The sequence below is a fragment of the Tinamus guttatus genome, unplaced genomic scaffold, assembly GCF_059628265.1.
Source record: "Tinamus guttatus ecotype Peru unplaced genomic scaffold, ASM5962826v1 Tinamus_guttatus_pri_ptg000010l, whole genome shotgun sequence".
NCBI lineage: Eukaryota > Metazoa > Chordata > Aves > Tinamiformes > Tinamidae > Tinamus > Tinamus guttatus.
In genome coordinates, this window is record NW_028288544.1 from 1,085,966 (window position 1) to 1,104,795 (window position 18,830).

Below are 18,830 nucleotides of genomic sequence, written 5' to 3' on the forward strand. Positions count from 1 at the left end.
TTACAATGCAAGTGGCAGCCAGCACTACACCTACATCGGCATTCCTCTTTGTGCCACCACTGGTGGCACTCCACTGAACTATCTGGATTGGTGGGAAACTTTGAGAGAGAAAAGGGTAACTAAGACAAGGCATTTGGCTGCCCTTGTAATCAGCAATCAGCTTAAAGAGCCATTTTAGGTCATGAGAAATTTCAAAGATGACAGCTCTTTCATAGCTCTCTTCCCACGGTCAGAAAAAAAATACCTCATGGAAAAGAAATATCACGTGAAAAAACTCCTCTTTCACTAGCTTTTATGATAAGAGGCACATAAAGCAAACAATGTACAAGGGTATCAATCACTTCCCTAATTGAGAGCCTTTTCAAGGCAGTGCACAAACTTTTAAGAATGTTTGACATATATCAGCTGGCTCACGTACTGTTTTTGGATACTGATATCTGCAATCCTTTTACCGGATGTAGTGTCATTGTCTTAGCACAGATGACTAAGATAAAAACCAATGCGAAAACACAGTTTGTTTGCATGTTTTTGGTCTCCCACGACAATAACAGGAAGAGCTGTATGGATCGATATGCAAGATTACTAATAGGGATTTTTCTTCTCCTACCCATGACTATGTATGCAAAGCTATCTTAACCAGGTAAAATATGTAACACTTACCAGATCTCTATGAAGCACCCAGTTTGCATGGAGGTAATGGATTCCATCAAGAATCTGGTAAAGTAGTGATTTAACCATAGATCTTGGCAACTGCATGGGCTTTTTATTTGCTTTTGAGGCACGGTGAAACTTGATAATATGCTAGAAATAAAACAAGTAGAAACATGAAACGCATTAGATAAGTAAGAAGCTTTGTTAACTATTAGCATTAAGTAATGGAATGAAATACAAAGTTTGTTGAAGTTTGCCGTTAAAAATAAGTCATGTGCCCCCAATTTTCTTAAATCATGTTTTTGTTCTCTGAGTTGCTTTAAAAGGGGCTGTTCCGCTCTTCACTACACCTAAAGACTGGCTACTTACCTCCACTAAAAGCTCTGAGACCTTCTCCTCCCTTCTCCTCCCAACCCAACACACTATCAGCCTCACAGCTGCCAGAGAAGAAGCTTCCAAACCAGCAGCAGCTACTGGGAAGGTACCTGCACCTTACATTTCCACACCTTCCCTCTTCTCCAAAGGGGAGAGCCCTTGCAACTAATTTTGTGTTCTCCCTCTAAATGGCAATCCCTGCAGACAGGGACCCTGCTTTAAGGTGAAATCTGGTACAAACATCTAAACAGGGCTACATTCTCATTCAAAGCTTTGGCTGTGCATGTCACTGGCGATGACAAGCTTGTGGTTCCTGGATTACAAAAGTCAGTCAGTCATTAGGGGATAAGATAGGGCTGAGAACAACGAATGCAAAAAGGGACTCCAGCATCAGTTAGTAGAAGGAGGGAAAAGAAAGAAATGAAGAGAGTGTTAAGAGATTATGAAGTATTCATAAACTAATTAATAATTATTGCAAGACCAATACAGAGATGATAGGTTAGGTTTGAATTTGCTACCCTGCACAACACAAGAAATGAAATGGGGCTGAGGGACTTTCTATATTTTAAGTTCTCGCACGAGGCTGGACCATGAGAAGCACAAACCCTGTCTTACCATACTATCACTCAGCAAATTAACCCAGCCACTCCTCCAGATGAATATGTATCCTCTTAGGGAGATTCACAAAAGCACTTCAAAATAACAAAACCATTTTCAATTACGTGCTTTTCTTAGGATAGAAATTATGAAGGCAATTTGCATTTCTACTGAAAGCAGTTTGGAATGCTAATCTGAACAGTGACAAGACTATTAAATACTCAGTTCTTTAAATAGAATGTGTCTAGTTCAAGACCTCCATCCCTTAGGAAGACACCTCTGCTCCCTGAGCCACACCAAGTCTGCCACTTCTGGCTTTCCAGGAATATGGTGACGCTACCCACATTCACCTTCCTAGGGATCCTTCCACTGCTAAAGCTACAACAGGCATAGCCATATGGTGACAAAAACACCCAGTAATAAAAAAAAGCAACTTGCAGGATTATTATTTTTTAATACGCAAACGGGGATTAGCAAACAAAGCAAGCTCTTGGTACCTTATCCCTCAATTGTGCAACTACTCTGAAAACTACATGGAATCATTTTCTTAGCAAACTCTTTTTGTTGTTATGACATACAGAGATTTAGAGTCCAAAATTTCAACTGAAATGCGGGAGTCCCTACCGCTCACTATGTGCGCTGCTCGCTGGAAACGATCCTCACGCATAGTTACAACGTGGCCGTATGAAACACAAAATACAAAAGCAGCGACAGGCAAAGGTCACCACATGGAAATCCACAAGACACGTAATATAAACTGAGTCTCAAAACCATGCTACCTGGGACCACTAAAGGGGAATACTGTACTTCGAAAACGATGTTCCTCATAAAGCATTATAATACACAACAGGACCAAATCAACAGCTATGGTGCATCTGCTAGGAAAGTGATGCCTCAGGCTCATTGGGCAGAGTCCCTCTGCTATCCAAACTGCAATTTGGGGGGAACCAAGGGCTGTTTCTCTCCCTCCACAAAAATGCCTGCATGAGCTTTTGAGGCTGGGCCTAATGCTGAGCCTAATGCACACAAGTTGCGTCTAGCCCTGAAGCAGAGCTAGGAACCAGAGCGAGCTGAACCCACACCAAAGTACGCGGCCCTTCCGCTGGCCTGGCGAGCTCGGGTGTTCAGATCATGGCAGAGCTCACTCTCACCGACCTGTGAGGTACTCACAGCTGAAATTCACAGGTGAAATCACCCTGCCAGGACCACGGCCTGGCCCCGCAGCTGGTGGGGGTGAAGGCCACATGCTCCCTCCTGCCGGCCTCAGGGCAAAGAAGCCGTTTGGTTTCTCTCACCACACACAGCACCATGTGTAATTTTAAAAGACTGGACCACTTTTTTCTCCTGCGCTTGCCATGTTTTGTTTCAGTCTCCGTTTCTTGCAGAGAAATCAAGGAAACTCTTGCTGCCCATCCACAGCCAACACAAGACGCTTCTGTGAGAAGTGAGAACCTTTGGTCCACTGGAAACACACAGCAAACGGCTCAAATGACATCCAGCAAGGAGATCTCCTGGGCAGGCTTACACCACCTTCGAAATTCATATCCCCAAATTCTGACACCAGTAAAATTTAGTGAAGAACACAGGAGATGCCAAAATACCACAACAGCAGCAAGGGATTCTTTTTTCTTTTCTTTGAAGATAACTCTCTCCAAAGAGATTTTTCCTTAGATCTAAGCAAGCAGCTTCTTTAATTTATGAATTACCTAATTCATAATACCTAATAATACCTAATACATAACACCTAATGTATGAATTACAACGGATAGTTTTCCTTTAAGGAGGCAATATCTCTATCAAATAAAAATCAGTTTCCTATAGAAGTGAATAGGAATTATTACTGCCAACTTACTCCAATATGGACAGGTTTATATTAGTCATAAGAACAAATGTGACTCCATCACAACTAAGATCTGAGGACTAAACTGGCCTTAAACTAAAAATACACTCCAGGGCCAAATAGTTCAGGGAACTAAGACGCTGAATCTGTCCCATGCCACTGGAAGGAAGCCACTGCACTTGTGACCATGGCCTATTCTCGGGAGGTTTGTGAAAAATCAGTTCTTCTCCTTTCTCATGTACAAGCGTCCATGTTAAAAAAAAAAAAAAAAGACCAACACGTAAGCAGGACTGAACTACTACTTTAACAGCAACATCCGTTCAAGAATGAGACATGCAAAGAGATGCCATGGACCCACATCTCTTCTACTGGAAGCCATGAGCATGAGCCCTTTCTTCTTTTTTTTGTATGTCAGAAATTCACCTATATGGCCCTACCACTGCTGTGGGAAAATATTACCTATCACTACTATTTAAATTAAGAGGCACAACAGAAATAAGTGACCAGTCATAACTTGACAAAAGTCACTCAGATCAGGTAGAAATCAGGCAAGCAAAGGATGCTGTAGAACAACTCCACTAAAAGAATTATAACCTGAGCATTTCCACTCACCAGCTATGGCAGGGAAATGTGCTCTTCTCATGCCACAAAACATTCGGGATTTAACATTTAAATGCAAGACCTCAGCTGTAGAAAAGTGTACAAGTGACAGCACACGCCAAGACCACATAAATGGCAATATTTAAAGCAATGAAACAAGGCTAAGCAATATAATTACAGAGCTGTGACTCTTTCAAGAGTACTTGAGCTCTCTGCTTGTGCCTCCTACATTACCTTCTAAAGCATCCTAAGAAGTTGGAAAATTGGCTCATGAGGAACAACACACATTTACCACATCTACCAGCATACACAGTGTAAATACAGCACAAAAGAATATATATAGCAAAACAACTTAATTTGTTCCATGAAACACCCTCCCCCCACACAGTATTTAGTGAATATTTAAATAAGCATTCAGCAAGGTCCTACCCTAGTTTTAGGCCGCTTATAAGGGAGTCAAGCTGAGGCAAATTTACTCTATTTTTGTTTCAACCCATTTCTGATTCCAAGAACTGCTGCTCTATATAACAGGTTAAAATAAGTTGTACCTGGAAGGCTTTCATGGAAATAGGAAGTCAATTAATGGAGAGATTTTACATATGTCTGACAAAAAGAAGAAATTCCAGTATGAGCTTCCACTTCAGTGACATAAGTTGATCTACACAGGATCTTCACAGCAATCACAGCAACCTAGACGCCCTCCTCAGCTATGGCAGCCTCTTCTCCCTGCTGGACTGAGTAGTCTATCAGCCACACATATCTTACCAAAACTCATCTTTCTATTCAATCCCTAATCCAAGCCTTGAGAATAAAGCAGAATCATGTGAGGCATTTCCAATGAACCACTAAACATTATGTTTTATTACTCAAGAGACTGAAGTTTAGATATACACTAAATCCGTTCCAGGATCAAGAGGAAGATTCAGATGGTATAGCTGCAAGTATCAATATAAAGAATAAAATGATTTCTACCCTCTCTCTTCAGCAATCAATACCCAAACAAAAGCTACATGTTTTAAATGAAAAGCACTTCAAAAGATATGAGAAATAAATCAAAATTCAAAGGTGGTATAAAAACTGAAAGTACACTCCTTGCACAGTTTAAAACATAGGGAGCAAAGATAGCTCCAATGAATGCGAGTAACATTTGTTTGCTGTTCCAAAGATAAACCATCCAACTTCATCTGCCTGTACTTGGAAATAATTTTAGATACCAAAGTTTTAGACACCAAAAATATCTTGTCCAATGTATACCGCAAGGAAAACAGAATGAAAACAAAACAAAAAATGGGTGATTTTTTTGTTCCTGGAGAGACCACTGCAACTTCCACTTCTCAAAGCTGCACCACGCTGTAGCACCCTCCCTCAAAGCCTTGTCATTATCCAGTCTCTTCTCTAGAACCTTTTGATACCAAACTGCCTCATGCACCCATTTCCAAGCAGCAAGAGGACATTTTAAGCGACAGCAAGGAGAGCTCTAGTGCACTATCTTGTGCCAAAGATGACTTATTTAAAATGAACTTCTTTAATGAAAAGGATAAGGTTTGAGGCAAAGCCTGAACATAAATAGATTCGGTACCATTTTCCCAAGTTCTCAGAGGTCTTTAAAGTTCTTCGAGATCATGAAGAACTCAATATTTGTGAATAACTTCATATAATAATAAATGATGATAATAATAATTTTAAAAGCACAATTCAATTATCTGGTCTGAAACACTGCAAATATTTAGGACGCTCCCTCCACATTAATTCTTTACAAACTTTGTGCTTTTACACTCTTTTCTCTGTCTTTGAACTCTGCTCCTATCTGTTGTCTTCTCCCAGTCTCATGCCCCAAGATACAGAAACCCCTACAACACTGCCAGGAAAAAAAAATTAAAAGTAAATAAATTTAAAAAAAGCACCACACAACTGAAATAATGCGAAATGTTTTGAGCTAAGTGCATTCTTCTCTCCACTGCTGCTCTCTATAAAGTCCAGCCTTTTATCAAAAGAGATCCTATCTGTTATATTTACAAAGGGCTAAACTATAAAGAAATACCATAAAGAAAATTTCCCATAACAATTGCTGATGGTTAACAAAATGCAATATTAAGGCAAGCAAAAGCCCACCCCAATTCCTTTTTCCTCAGCAAATCCTCTGCTACCCTGCCTGCCAGAAAATTTCTGTAATGGCAAAAATATCCATCAGGGAAGGCTGCACCAAGAATCACCTAATGGTATGGAACTGGAATAAAACAAAACACACACAGGATTACACAAAAGGAAAAGAAAAAAGTAAAACTGCTACCTAGAGAAAATTATTCATGTTTATATAAAAATATTATTCGAATTATCCTCATAATAATTCAGGCTAAACTGATATCTAGAGTAAGAACTAGAGCTGATTATACCAGATTTGAAGACAACTTCAAAACTTCAATCTATTAGAAAACAGTAATATGATTTAATGTCACTTCATTTATCATAGAAGAACGTAATTAAAAACATTTTTAACTGAAATTAAGCACCTCTATTTCTATAACAAGACAGTCTTATAGTTTTATGAAATTCATATGCAAGAATATTTTCCCCTTTTTATTACTTCATAAAGATTATTTTCAAGTACACATGCCTATGCTTATAACCTCTAATCTAAATTTTAAAAAGCAAAATCTGTGTAACAAATATTCCATACAACACAAAACCAGTGTCTGTCTGTATTTTTATTGGCATCAAGGTTAGCTTCAAAATTAATTTTACTCCAAGTTTTTCAGTGCTATTTGCTACTGAAATTACTTGCTAGAGATCACTTTAAAATGTGTCTCATACTAGATTTTATCAAGCCAAAAAATATCCACAATCATGGTTTAGTGGGTCTTAAGATAATGAATGTATCATCACATTAAACATTACCAAATCATTTTAATAACCTATTTAATCAACTATAGCCATAAAAAAATATATTGGGACAAAAATTAAATGCATATGAGAAGGCGGTAACAATAGATACACAGAACAGTAGATTTTAGGCTTTAAAATTGTGCATAACTATTAAATGATTCCAATAATTAATTCCATACCATAGCGAGAAGAGGGAGACATCCCATCAATTCAGAATATTTGCAATAATGTTGCTTAGAATCAAGAATTCTATTTAAAAATTAGGTAGGCTATGGAATTGAACATATTGACTGATGTGCTTATTTGCAGTATTTAAATAAAAGTTTGTGTGCTTTATAAGTTACTTCCAATATTAAAAAGTTGATGGTCTAAAAACTCTAAATTCTAAAGGTCAATAATAAGTACAAAACAGACATATCAGTTGAGGAATTACACTTTTTTTTTTTTTTTTAAAAGTAGTAAGATTTTATCTGCACGTAGTTTGTAAGACTGTGAAGGTGTAAGTGTGTATTGGAAGAAGGAAACTGCAAAAAATAGCATGAATTCCACTCACAGATTTAAGATTAACTCAACTGTGTGTTAACTGAATTCTATTTTTATCTCAACATTACTTAAAGTTTAAGACAGGCAACCTGGATCAAATTTAAATTAAAAGCATTCAAGACATTCTGAGTAAATATTGGAAAGGAACAAGATATCTTTGGTTCTGGAGCTAAGAACAGCTGATGGCGAAAGTGTCAAATTATGAGAATACAAAAGCAAAGTTATAAAGAAAAACATAAGAAAAAATTCAAGTCAGTTACAGAGTTAAGAAAGGATATGGCCAGTAATGTTTGAGAGACTTAATAGTAGCTGCATGAGACTTAATAGCTGCATACATTCACATTTCTATTTTTGTGTCATATACTCCTTTTACACTGCTAAGGAACCTTGCAATTACTTCTTCATAGGATAAGCATATACAAGCAGTGATGACTGTGTAGACAATAAACTGTAAATTAACATCTGTGACACATCCAGTATCCTAAAAATATTTACCAATCGGCAGGAACTAATAACCAAAAAAAACCATAATTTGTGGATTACACTGAGGATTACAGAAATAAAAGCAAGTAAGCGTTACAAATCCACTGGTCAAAAAAATTGCTTTAATTTTAGACATTCTTTCCTATAACTTTATGAATGGTTGCATAATATAATTTGAAAGGTGATGAAGGACAATAATCTTTGATAAGTTTAGTAACTAAACAGTGAATGTTTGTGGGCAAGGGCAACACAGTAAGTCTTCATCAGCAACGGTCAAAAGCAATTCTAAAACAGCATAGCTTTCCTCATCCCTTGGCAATGATACAAACAGAAGCAAGAGCAAATTATAAAGTATGTTGCTATCTATACTCAAGTTTCAGATTTGAGCAGTCTGACCTTTAGGAATTAAATACAAAGTAAAAAAAGAAAAAAAACACCAGTTCTTGCTCACTATAAAAGAACTTTTTAATAAGCTTAATTGGCACCATCACTTTTTTTCATTAGAATGAGACATCTTTTTTCAGCATTACAAAATGAACAGAGTAAGATAGCATCTAATACATTTTATTCATCTCTTGCCAAATGTTTCCAGTACAGAGGCCCAAAATTTAATGGTTTTAATTAATCTGAAGTTTATAAGTGATGAGCATTTACTATTCTCGCTGAAGCCAATAAGAGTTAGTAGAGCTGGGCAGCTTTGAATGCAAGGCCAATTCCAACACTTCACGATACATTTTGTTAACTAATTTTAGATGTCTATACTTGAAACTGCTGGTGTCTCTGAACTTGCATCTCTCCGGTGAGAGCACACCTATTGTTCCAAATTTTAAATCTTTTCAAACAGATATCACAACAAATAGACTTATTTTGCTTTCATGGAGTGTTGCAGGGAAGCAGGAGGGGGCTCAGGGGGCTAAACAGTAAACAAAATGTGCCAATTCCCTACCAAATCTCTACCCCAAAGAGCTGAAAGGGCACAAGCTGTAAAGCACAGGAGATGCAAAACACAACACAACACAGACAGAATGACAAGTGGTTATTATATCGAAATGCGTTACCAAATAAGTGGATTTTCAGGAGCTTTTTGAAGGAGGATAGTGAAGGATCTTTACGTACGTTAATTGGGAGGCTGTTCCATGTGTAGGAGGCAGCGTGGAAAAAGACACAAAGTTGGGAGTGAGCAAAAGAGACAAAAGGGGAATTTAAGAGTGATGCTTGGGACGTGCTGACAGTAAAGAAAATGAGGACCAAGGTTAAGCCAGAACCAAGGGTGCCTTGAATATGGCTAACTTCATGCAAAGGAGAAAAAAATAAAAATCCTCTACAGGCTTAAGCAGCAAGGAAACATCGGCAAGTATACAGAGAGAGGGAAAATGATTTGTGTAGGATGTTCCATAGAAAAAAGTAAAGATAGTTAAGAAGTAGACCAGTTCACATCAAATAACTAGCGTAACAAACATTCAACATCAAATAATATATAAAAAATAATTATACTGATTACCAAAACCTAGCCAGATGTAGGGAGTGATAAGAACATTAAACTGCAGTGATTCCATATCTAGGACTGTTAAATCATGTGGAAAAATCACCAACTAATGTAAAAACACAAGTCCAAAATAAATTAAAAGGGAAAAAGCTGGAAGAAAAGGGTTTTTTAACCTGCCACTCAACATAGCAGTAAAATTTTTGTAGTTGCTCTAGAAAGTAAATTCATCTGATGCATAAACAAATTAAATTCTGTCCATAGAGTTTTATTCATACTCGTCATCTCTGTTATCAGTTGCGAGAAATACATAAACTGTCAGTGTACGCCCAACTTTGAAAAAAGCAAAGTTGCTACCCTACAAGAGAAATCGAATTAGTAGTTTTTAAGCATATGAAGAATGATGAAATTTCCTGACCATATTCGTTCTGAGCCAAATAGCTTTTTACTCAGTCTAAGTTTTTTTTTTTTTTTTTTTTTTTTTTTTACTTTCAGATTACTGTTACCTTTGTGTCACTGAGAAGTACACATGCATTAGCTATTGAGAGCTAAGTATAACTAATTAAGCAATTTGTCAGTAACACCAGTAATGGTAATTTCTATTTGACTGAAGCCTTAAAAAGCAATAATATTATCACTATGCCTTCTTGCCAATATTTTCAAAGAAATTATAAACACATTTATCACTCTTAGCAAGTGTTTGATATCTCTTGGGCTTAAACCCAAAACTCAGGTTGAAGCACCTTCCATCTTACTGATAGCTGTAGAGCTTGAAAAAAAATACATATATGTACACATCTCCAAGTTCTCCTCATGTCACTGATGTCTACCCCTAGAATAGATGAAATCAAACCCCATCCCACTTTGCTAGAAACTTAGAGATTGACATTGAAGTCTCTACTTCTTTTCCATGTAGTGCTAAGCACATCAGCAGGCCCAATCAGCCAGTGCTTTATTTTTACCACACTCATACTGATGTCCCAAATTCACCATTTAAAATTAATGAGTGAATATTAGTTACTATCATGACATGTCAGGGAAAGAAGTCAGTAAAGCAGCCTCACCCTGTCAAATCTCCTAGCCCCCCCACCTTTTTTTTTTTTTTTTTTTTTTTTTTTACAAATCATAAGAAAAAGAAAATATTGTGGACATTTCTAGTCTCTATTTTAATAGAAGTCAATTTAGGAATACGTTCTTTAACTCCATCTAAATCTTCTAGGAAAATTCTGTTATGGCTTTAAAAATGAAATCTAACATTTAAAAAATTATCTGTAGCCTTCAGTAGGTTTCAAAAGTAAGATCAAGGTAGACTAAGCACAGTCCAGTTAGCCCTTCAATTACACAGCACAAGAATTATCATAGAATCACAGAATGCTGAAGGTTGGAAGGGACCTCTAGAGATCATCTAGTCTAACTCCCCTGCACACACAGGGTCACCTAGAGCACGTGGCACAGGACTGCGTCCAAGCGGATTTTGAAGATCTCCAGAGAAGGAGACTCCACAACCTCTCTGGGCAGCCTGTTCCAGTGCTCTGTCACCCTCACTGTTAAGAAATTTTTCCTTAAGTTCCTGTGGAACTTTTGATGCTTCAGCTTCTGGCTGTCTCCTCTAGTAATTATGTATCCCTGTGTTGTATGAACGTACCCCCCACATGTCTCTGTGTTCAAACTCGTATTACAGTATCTCAAACACTCAGGCAAATCTGTACCTACCCACAAATCATGTTCAGCATAGTCGAACAGCAGCCAAACCTTCCTGTCGCTGTGAGAAAGGAAAACCTTCTGTAACGCAATCACGTTAGGGTGCTTCAGCTCTCGTAAAAGCTGTAAAGAAATAGGAAAAAGATATATGTATTTCTGTACTTGCTAAAAAACAAACACACCAAAGCAAACAAAATCTAGGTGTCATACCATGAGTAAATAAACAAGTAGTCCAGGCCATAGTGTAGCCATGCAAGCAGCTCCCAAGAAATCTACACAAACCCACAGCAGAGTGCTAGTTACCTAACACAGATTTATTGCACAGGAGCAATCACCACCGCAGCTGCTTGAACCCAACCTCTACCTGGCATAAAGGCAAGTCAACTAGGCATTCTTTCAAAGGGAAGCAGCCAACACACATTTACTCTAGGTTTAAAAACATGTAATCAGACAATTATGGCAGATACTAAGGGTGAAGATTCCTTAGCTTCCCCCTCAGTAACTTACTGACTTAGCTTAATCCTAAAACAAGAAAGAAAAAGATGCCAGTGATTCAACATGGTATCTTCAAAAAGTCAGAACTGGGAGGTTATGAAGAGCCTCTACAAACAGAGTTCACCACCACGGGCTGTGCTTCCCCCTTTCCCACTCTCAGCACACCTCCCAGAATGGAAAAGTTATTGCAGAAAGCATACAGGACAGGTTGCGTGTCTCCCAAGGTGACCTGCACGCCCATATCCAAGCCCATAGGCACATACCCATTTATCTCAGATTCCTCCTGACAGTAAAAGATGTTCTTGCATGCAGATGTTAACAGTCCTCTTGTTAAAGAATCATCATTACAGTTATAAAAGTGACCATCAGAAGTTAAAAACAGGGCATGAGGGTTTTTTTTTCTCCAACTGCTCATATGCAGGGTTTGATATCCACGCAACCATCACGTTATCATGCAATCTTCTCTTGCATGAGACGCTTGCTTGGAAGCCTGCAGAGCTCACACTCCCAAAGCAGGAAGGTCATTTCAAAGAAAAGCTTATCAAAACATGTTTGGAAATATTATTCTTAGCCTTGTCCTCAGAAGCATCAGAGGCGTTACAACGCGTATCTAAGACAAACATGGAGACAACACGGAGAGGCCGCGCACTCCAGTCCCCACAGTGCCGTCTGCCCGTGTCATGTGCAAATGCAAGCAGCAGCTTGCACGACAGCGGTATCACACAGAGGGCAATCGGGGCTTGAGCCCTACCGTGAGTCACAAGCAAGCCCCTCTCTGCATCGAGGAGGGCTACCACCACCTTCAAGCTGCCCACCAGGCAGGGAACAGAGACGAGGCTCTGACACAAAGGCAAAATGGCAGCTACAGGGTTGCAAAATGGCGGCTACAGGGTCGCTTTGGCTAAGACGCCGTAGGCCAGCGCACAGCCTCCACTCTCGGCTGGCAGCACCGGGTGGTGCATGGCTGTTATCAGAGCCCCAAAGTGAAGCCTGGGAGACAGGAACATTGAGAAGAGGAAGCCAACATGAAGTGTCCCACACAAAGGGCTGAGGTGCTCACGTCTCAATCGGGAATTAAAGGTGACAAAGTCAGACCTTTTAACTAACACAATTTCTTCAAGTAAGAGCCATTACTAAGAGGTAAGGAGGAGCCACAGCAGCACTGAGGCCCCTGTGACCAACACTTCCAACCTTTGGCACTCCCAGGAGCTAATGCCCGGCTGCTTGGCCCCTAGCACCATCAACGCTCTTTCCCATGGCTGTCCCCCAGCTGCTCAGTAATGTGGCACAGATAGGATTACTTTAATGTATATTCTCCTTTGTCCATACAAGTATCTGCCAAGACAAGACATCTTCTAAATGTTATTGTGAATGCTGACATCTATTCCAGTTTTCCAGCAAATTGAATATTGAAATTATTTTCGCACCATGCAGGAAATTGTTTTTTCCTTTTGTTTCTTCCTCTCCTTAATGTTAAAGATTCTTAGTTCTAACAGGAGAGAAATTGCTCTCTATTAAACTGAACAGTCATTTCCAGGTATCACCTACATGGTATATTAAAATCTTTAAAATTCACTTAAATGTTAATGCACAGAACTCTAAACTAATACAAACCTAGAGATTAAGAAAAACAAATTAGAAGCCTCACATAACATCTCTGCTGGAAAGTAATTTTTACTAAAAACACTAAAACATGACAACCATTTAATCTACTGAAGCCCGTCTTAACGAGATGTTTGAGTCCTAAACTTTGGCCGCATAAATCATGACAACAGAATGCTCTAACATGTTCAGAAAATAATTTTCGAACTAGGAAAAAAATCTTCTTGCAGACACATTAGTAAATGCTTTTAATAATCATTAAATTTTCCCTATAGGCACCCTTTGCAGCAATCTGCAAATATAATAATTTCAACTCCTTTTCAAAATGAAAAACTCATTCCCTCTAAACAATTAAAAAACTTTGCAGGAAAAAAAAAACAGCTAAAAAGAATACAGCTCCATATCAAATGCTAGCATATAATAAACAAGGTAACAAAAATACTGGATACGGCACAGGAATCTAAAAGAATGTCTGAAGTTCTCTGCAAAAACTGAATGGTGCAAAAAAATGAGACAGGAATATGTGTGTATTCTGCAGTTCTAAGTGGCACTGTTAGTACCATTCCAAATAGAAAAGTTTTATGTAGCAGTAATCACCTATCCGAATAGCCTGATTAATAAATAAACCCGACAAGGCAAAAAAAAAAAAAAAAAAAAAAAAAAAAAAAGTGTCATGAAAATGCTAGATGCTTTCACATTAAAAAGAAAAGGTAAATTTACTATTCAAAATGACAATAATATATATTCACTTTAAAGTTAGTTCTATATTACAGGGGGTGTATTTCTGACATAAAATGTATATACCTAACCTTAAGTTGAAGAACAGATTACTACAAAGCAAGAGAGAAATGGGCCTCTGTAAAAAGGTATTTTTGTAGCCACTGAATGACTGCTTATAGCTGCAATCACAGATGGAAATAGCTCCCATCAAATGAGTAGAGTTTGTTTGTGCATGTTACAGAAGCACATGCTCCCTGCCCATTTTGCAAGTCTGTTCTTCTCTAAAAGCAAATTAACATTCCTAAAGAATTTCAAGAGGCTACCAAGTAACTTTTCTAAACTCAATCATAAATGAGCAGATTAAAAGCAATCAGCTTAATTTTTAAATTTGCTATCTAGAAGATCATGAGATGTTCTTGATACTGCAACCATAGCGGCAGCAGCAACCTTAAAAAGGCAGTATATTTTCTGCTCAAGAACAGTGGTTATAAAACAAGATACTACACACAAAATGCTACAAAAAAAATTATGTAATCTAGCAGTTGTGTTCAAAAGGACACTCGTATTTTAATACAGATTGTATACAGAACTGAACACTTTCTATTTTTAATCAAATACTGACCAATATTGAAGAATAGACTAAAAATTTGTCAAATTCTATTATTCCATCTTACAGTATGCAACAGGAAATACCTGGAAGTTATCATATTTAAGAAGAATATTTAAATTGTTTCTTATTAGCTTATCTAGAGGTTCTGTGCTCCAACAGATGAACAAATATGGGAAGGCAACTTTTTGATATTAATCTCATTTGTCTATTTTAAGCAAATAGTTGCAGCAGTTTTCATGAAGAGTCATTCTGGAAGTGCCTTTACCAGTTCACCTAATTTAGCTACTGAACCACCACTCTAATGTAACAGCAGGCAGCGAGAAATTGCATGTAAAATGGAAAGTTTGAAAGGCGATGAGGCAGCATATGATGCAAAAGAGAATATTTTAAAGACTGTGGGTCCAGTGCTGGAAGGACAATTGTAACAAAGGAGCCAGCCAGGGCAGTGCTGCCTTTAGCAATATCAACTATAAACACTAACATCTTCTATATTTTATTAGAAATTAGTCAACTGCTATAACTGCTATGCCAACCTCTTACCTGTATAGTCACTAACATTTTTCTGAATAGTTTCATTATGCTGCAATGCATGAAAGGAAGCCAAGGCAGCAACTAGCTCTTTAACCAACTCCTATCTTGAAAATAAAGGCATAACATCTCAGAACAGATTTACTGTTTGTGTTTATTGGACAATTTTTGATTAGAAAGGGATGGTGTTTTCCAGTATTTTTAGGTAGGTCGACAACGAAACTAATCTGAAATTTGTTGAATAAATACAACTTTTTAAAGTATTACCCAAACAGGAGATGCAGAGCAGTGTGGGAGGGGAAAACACAGTCACAAGACTACAATGAAATGCTTTGAGATAAGACGGTAGCCTAGTCAAATGCCTCCCACACAGTTTCTGCCTGCTGTTTCTGTTACTCATTTGATTAGCCCTCACATGCCCAACATCTCTAGGAGGGAGGCCACGCACCTCTTTCCAAGAAGGCCACGTAGCAGTTCCTCCCCATAAACACACTTCCCAAAACAGGGCATTTCAGCTGCTCTGACATCCCAACAACATGGGAGATGCTAAATCACTATGTACAACTTTCGAGCACCATGGATCGCTGCATGAACCGTAGCAAAGAAAGCATCCTGGTTGCACTCTGGTTTTCCTAGACCTCACACAGAAGTGAATCATCTTGGAGACTTGGTCACTTCAAGTCCACAGCCAGAAACAAGACCCTCATACACTGTACTATTTGACTACATTTTATAACCTGATAAAAAAACTTGAAGGTCAGAAAGACTCGCAACAGTTGGAATTTATTACCGACAGAACACAGCATCATATTTTAATAGCACTTTAGCCCTTTATTCTTTTAAAATTTAACTTTCATTATGCCAAATTTGCAATAAAATGCTAATAAAAAACTGTCTTGGGGAGCATATTTCTTTCCTGGTAACATACAAAGCAGTGTAGGCACAAAGTCCTCAAGTAAAGCTGCCCTGCACAGTGTCTTCCTCATAAACCCATGGGGGACTTTCTAATAATTTTTCTGGTCAAGGGAACTGTACAGCAGTCTTTGCTTGTCACAGCTTTTAATACTTAGCACAATTTTTTAAATGGTGCATTTGGATAGCCCACACCATGTGAAAGAGCTTGCAGGTTTCCTGGCAGCTACGTGGCATTTGTGGAATAGTTAGTAACTGCCTCTGCTATCTGCTCAATATTCATTCAACACTGAGCATTTCCCACATAAGTGGATGTCTATAAGTGGATGTCTCTTATGCCGGGGGGTAGCAAGGATCATGGCAGGAAGTTTATGATGTCTGAGGAAAAGTTAAGCTGGCCACAGAACTGGGACAGAAGCCTAAAATGTTGGAAATCTGAAGTGTCGGAAGTGGAGTTGAGTCAGGCTGGAAAGTGGGAATAAACACGAAAGGCTCCACAGCCAAAGAGAGAAAGAAGACAAGAGACTGTGCGAGCGCAAGAGTAAGAGTGAGGGGGGAATATAATATTAGCTTGAAGATGAACTAAGATCTAAAATACTTCACTTCCATTGTAAATGACTCACCATGGAAGGACAGAATGTACACATAATAGAAAGTAAGTAGAAATAAGTCATATAAAAGCAAAGTTCAGGTTAAGGTGATCTAATGCAATTAGCAAATCTAGCGTGTATGTTTTTATAGGAGATGAGACATGGCACTTGCAGACCTGTTAATGCAAAAAAAAAAAGAGTCATGCAAAGTTTGGAAAAAAAATCTGGAACAACAATAAAGAAATGAAGAAAAATGTCTTAAAAACATCAAACTATCCTGATCTTCCTTTCTCGTAACTAATTTTCCAAACAACTGAAAGACTTAAGTTCAAACTTCAGCTTTATAACAAAGATTTGGTATTTTGTGGAATGGGAAAGCTGGCAGCTAGAAGAGCTTTGAGGTAAGTAAGAAACAAGCTAAAAAAGACAGGTGACGAGAAAACATTTCAAAGTAAAATAGTGCTGTATGGAAAATATTTGTGGAATTACCACTAAAGTGGTTTTGTGATTATCAAGAAAACCCTTCTTAGCACCGAAGTCACGATGGTGGCAATGAAATGATCTGATGAAATAAATGTAATTTATTCTTGATGAAGAAAAGGAGTGTGGTAACACAATCTTTTAGGACTCTTAATACATGACTGAGAGAAGAAAGGGTAACAAAATGTGATTAAATCAATAGGACAAAATCTGAGTTCATGCACTTGTGAACTAAGTAAGATTTCTACTAGGGACTGAGAAGCCATCAGGTGTAAGAGACAAATGAGCTGGCAGAGCTGGATGAATATAAACCAGCCAAGTGAGACCAACAAATCAAAAGGGTAAATCTCATCTTAGATTGAGTATTTTTACAAGAATGAAGGGAACATATTGATACCAAGTCATAAAAATCTTCCGTGATGTCATTTTAAATACCATAGTTTTATTTATCTACGCTCAATATCACCTTTCCCTGCTTCTCACAAAGCAGCAAACAACCCATCCCTTGATGGGAAGGGAAAAGCTTCCCTTAGTACTCTAATAAACCAAAACCTGGGAGAAAATGAGATTAACATCCCCTAAAATACGAGCAGGGGAGCAGCAAAGAGACATAACTGAGCACTGGGGATACAAGAACAAACCAATACAGCTGCGAACTGACAACGTGGAAGAGGGTGTCTCATGACAGAAACAATGACAGCATCCATGTGGTACTGTGTTTTTATGAAAATTTTTATAAAAAGTGGATTTGGTGGGGTTCTACGGAACATCTCCAGCAAATCCAAAAAATAATAAAAAAGTCACATACTGATAGCTAGCTCTACAGTAATTTGTTTTAAACTTTGACCTTATCCTACAAACTGGCCATCACTACATGATGCAAGTAACTTTTATGTGAGTTAGGCTAGCAACTACAAAGCCTCTTGATCTTCAGAGGTATAATAAAGTTATGCTTTTTTTTTTTTTGCCCTTCTCACAGAAAATGACACCTTCTGTGAGAAGGAGGGAGGAGAATTACGCTGTTACTAACATAAAGAAAATGATCAAACACGGAGTTTAGCGTTACTAGCATTAGTACAATGATCAGGCAGTAGATTCAACAAGGAGGCGCCTTGACTCTCGCATAAAAATACATTCTGGCTGTAGATTCAACAGTGCTTTCCAGCTATACACCTACACAAGCAGAGGGAGGACAGACGCTTTCACCTCACTGCAGGGTAAAATAAGAAGAAAAAAGAAAAAAAAGAGAGAGAGAGAAAACAGGAAGATACCATATCACTATCCACACTAGTAGATCCTGCAGCAAACATGCATTGCTGTATCAGTGAAGATAAAGCCATAATCACCTTAAGAACATTTATTTGGAGTCTTCTGTCTTTTGATTTATGTAGCTAATCTGTTCTGGAACAATATTGGTAACTTCTTTGATGGAAATGCAATCTACAATGTATTTAACTGCTTCCACGACTAGAAATAAACCCTTAAATTGGCAGAGACACAAATGAGAGTTACAGGAGAAACCAAAGCATACAGTCAACTGCTCGTAAAAGTAACTTTACATTGCCGAATTTGTGAAGCCCTGATCTTCTCATGTGATGTGCATATTCGAAAGCCTCCTGGGTCATTAGAGTTGGTTTTAAACTGAAGCTAGGATTTTCAAAAAGTACCTAAAGATCATCATTTCACTCCTACAGAAGCTTCCGAAAAGTGCCAGCCGATTAGATGCTATCAATTGAG

General features: G+C 38.1%; 1 protein-coding gene across 1 annotated transcript in view; it reads right to left on the minus strand.

Annotated features, from left to right (window-relative positions):
- CDK19 (cyclin dependent kinase 19) overlaps nt 1-18,830 on the minus strand; it is a 112,274-nt gene that overhangs the window by 55,133 nt on the left and 38,311 nt on the right. Inside the window, exons 3-4 of the mRNA XM_088522452.1 lie at nt 11,169-11,279; nt 661-801 (exon numbers count right to left, since the gene is read on the minus strand). Coding sequence (XP_088378578.1) covers nt 661-801; nt 11,169-11,279 — 252 coding nt within the window. The remainder of the gene's footprint in view (nt 1-660; nt 802-11,168; nt 11,280-18,830) is intronic.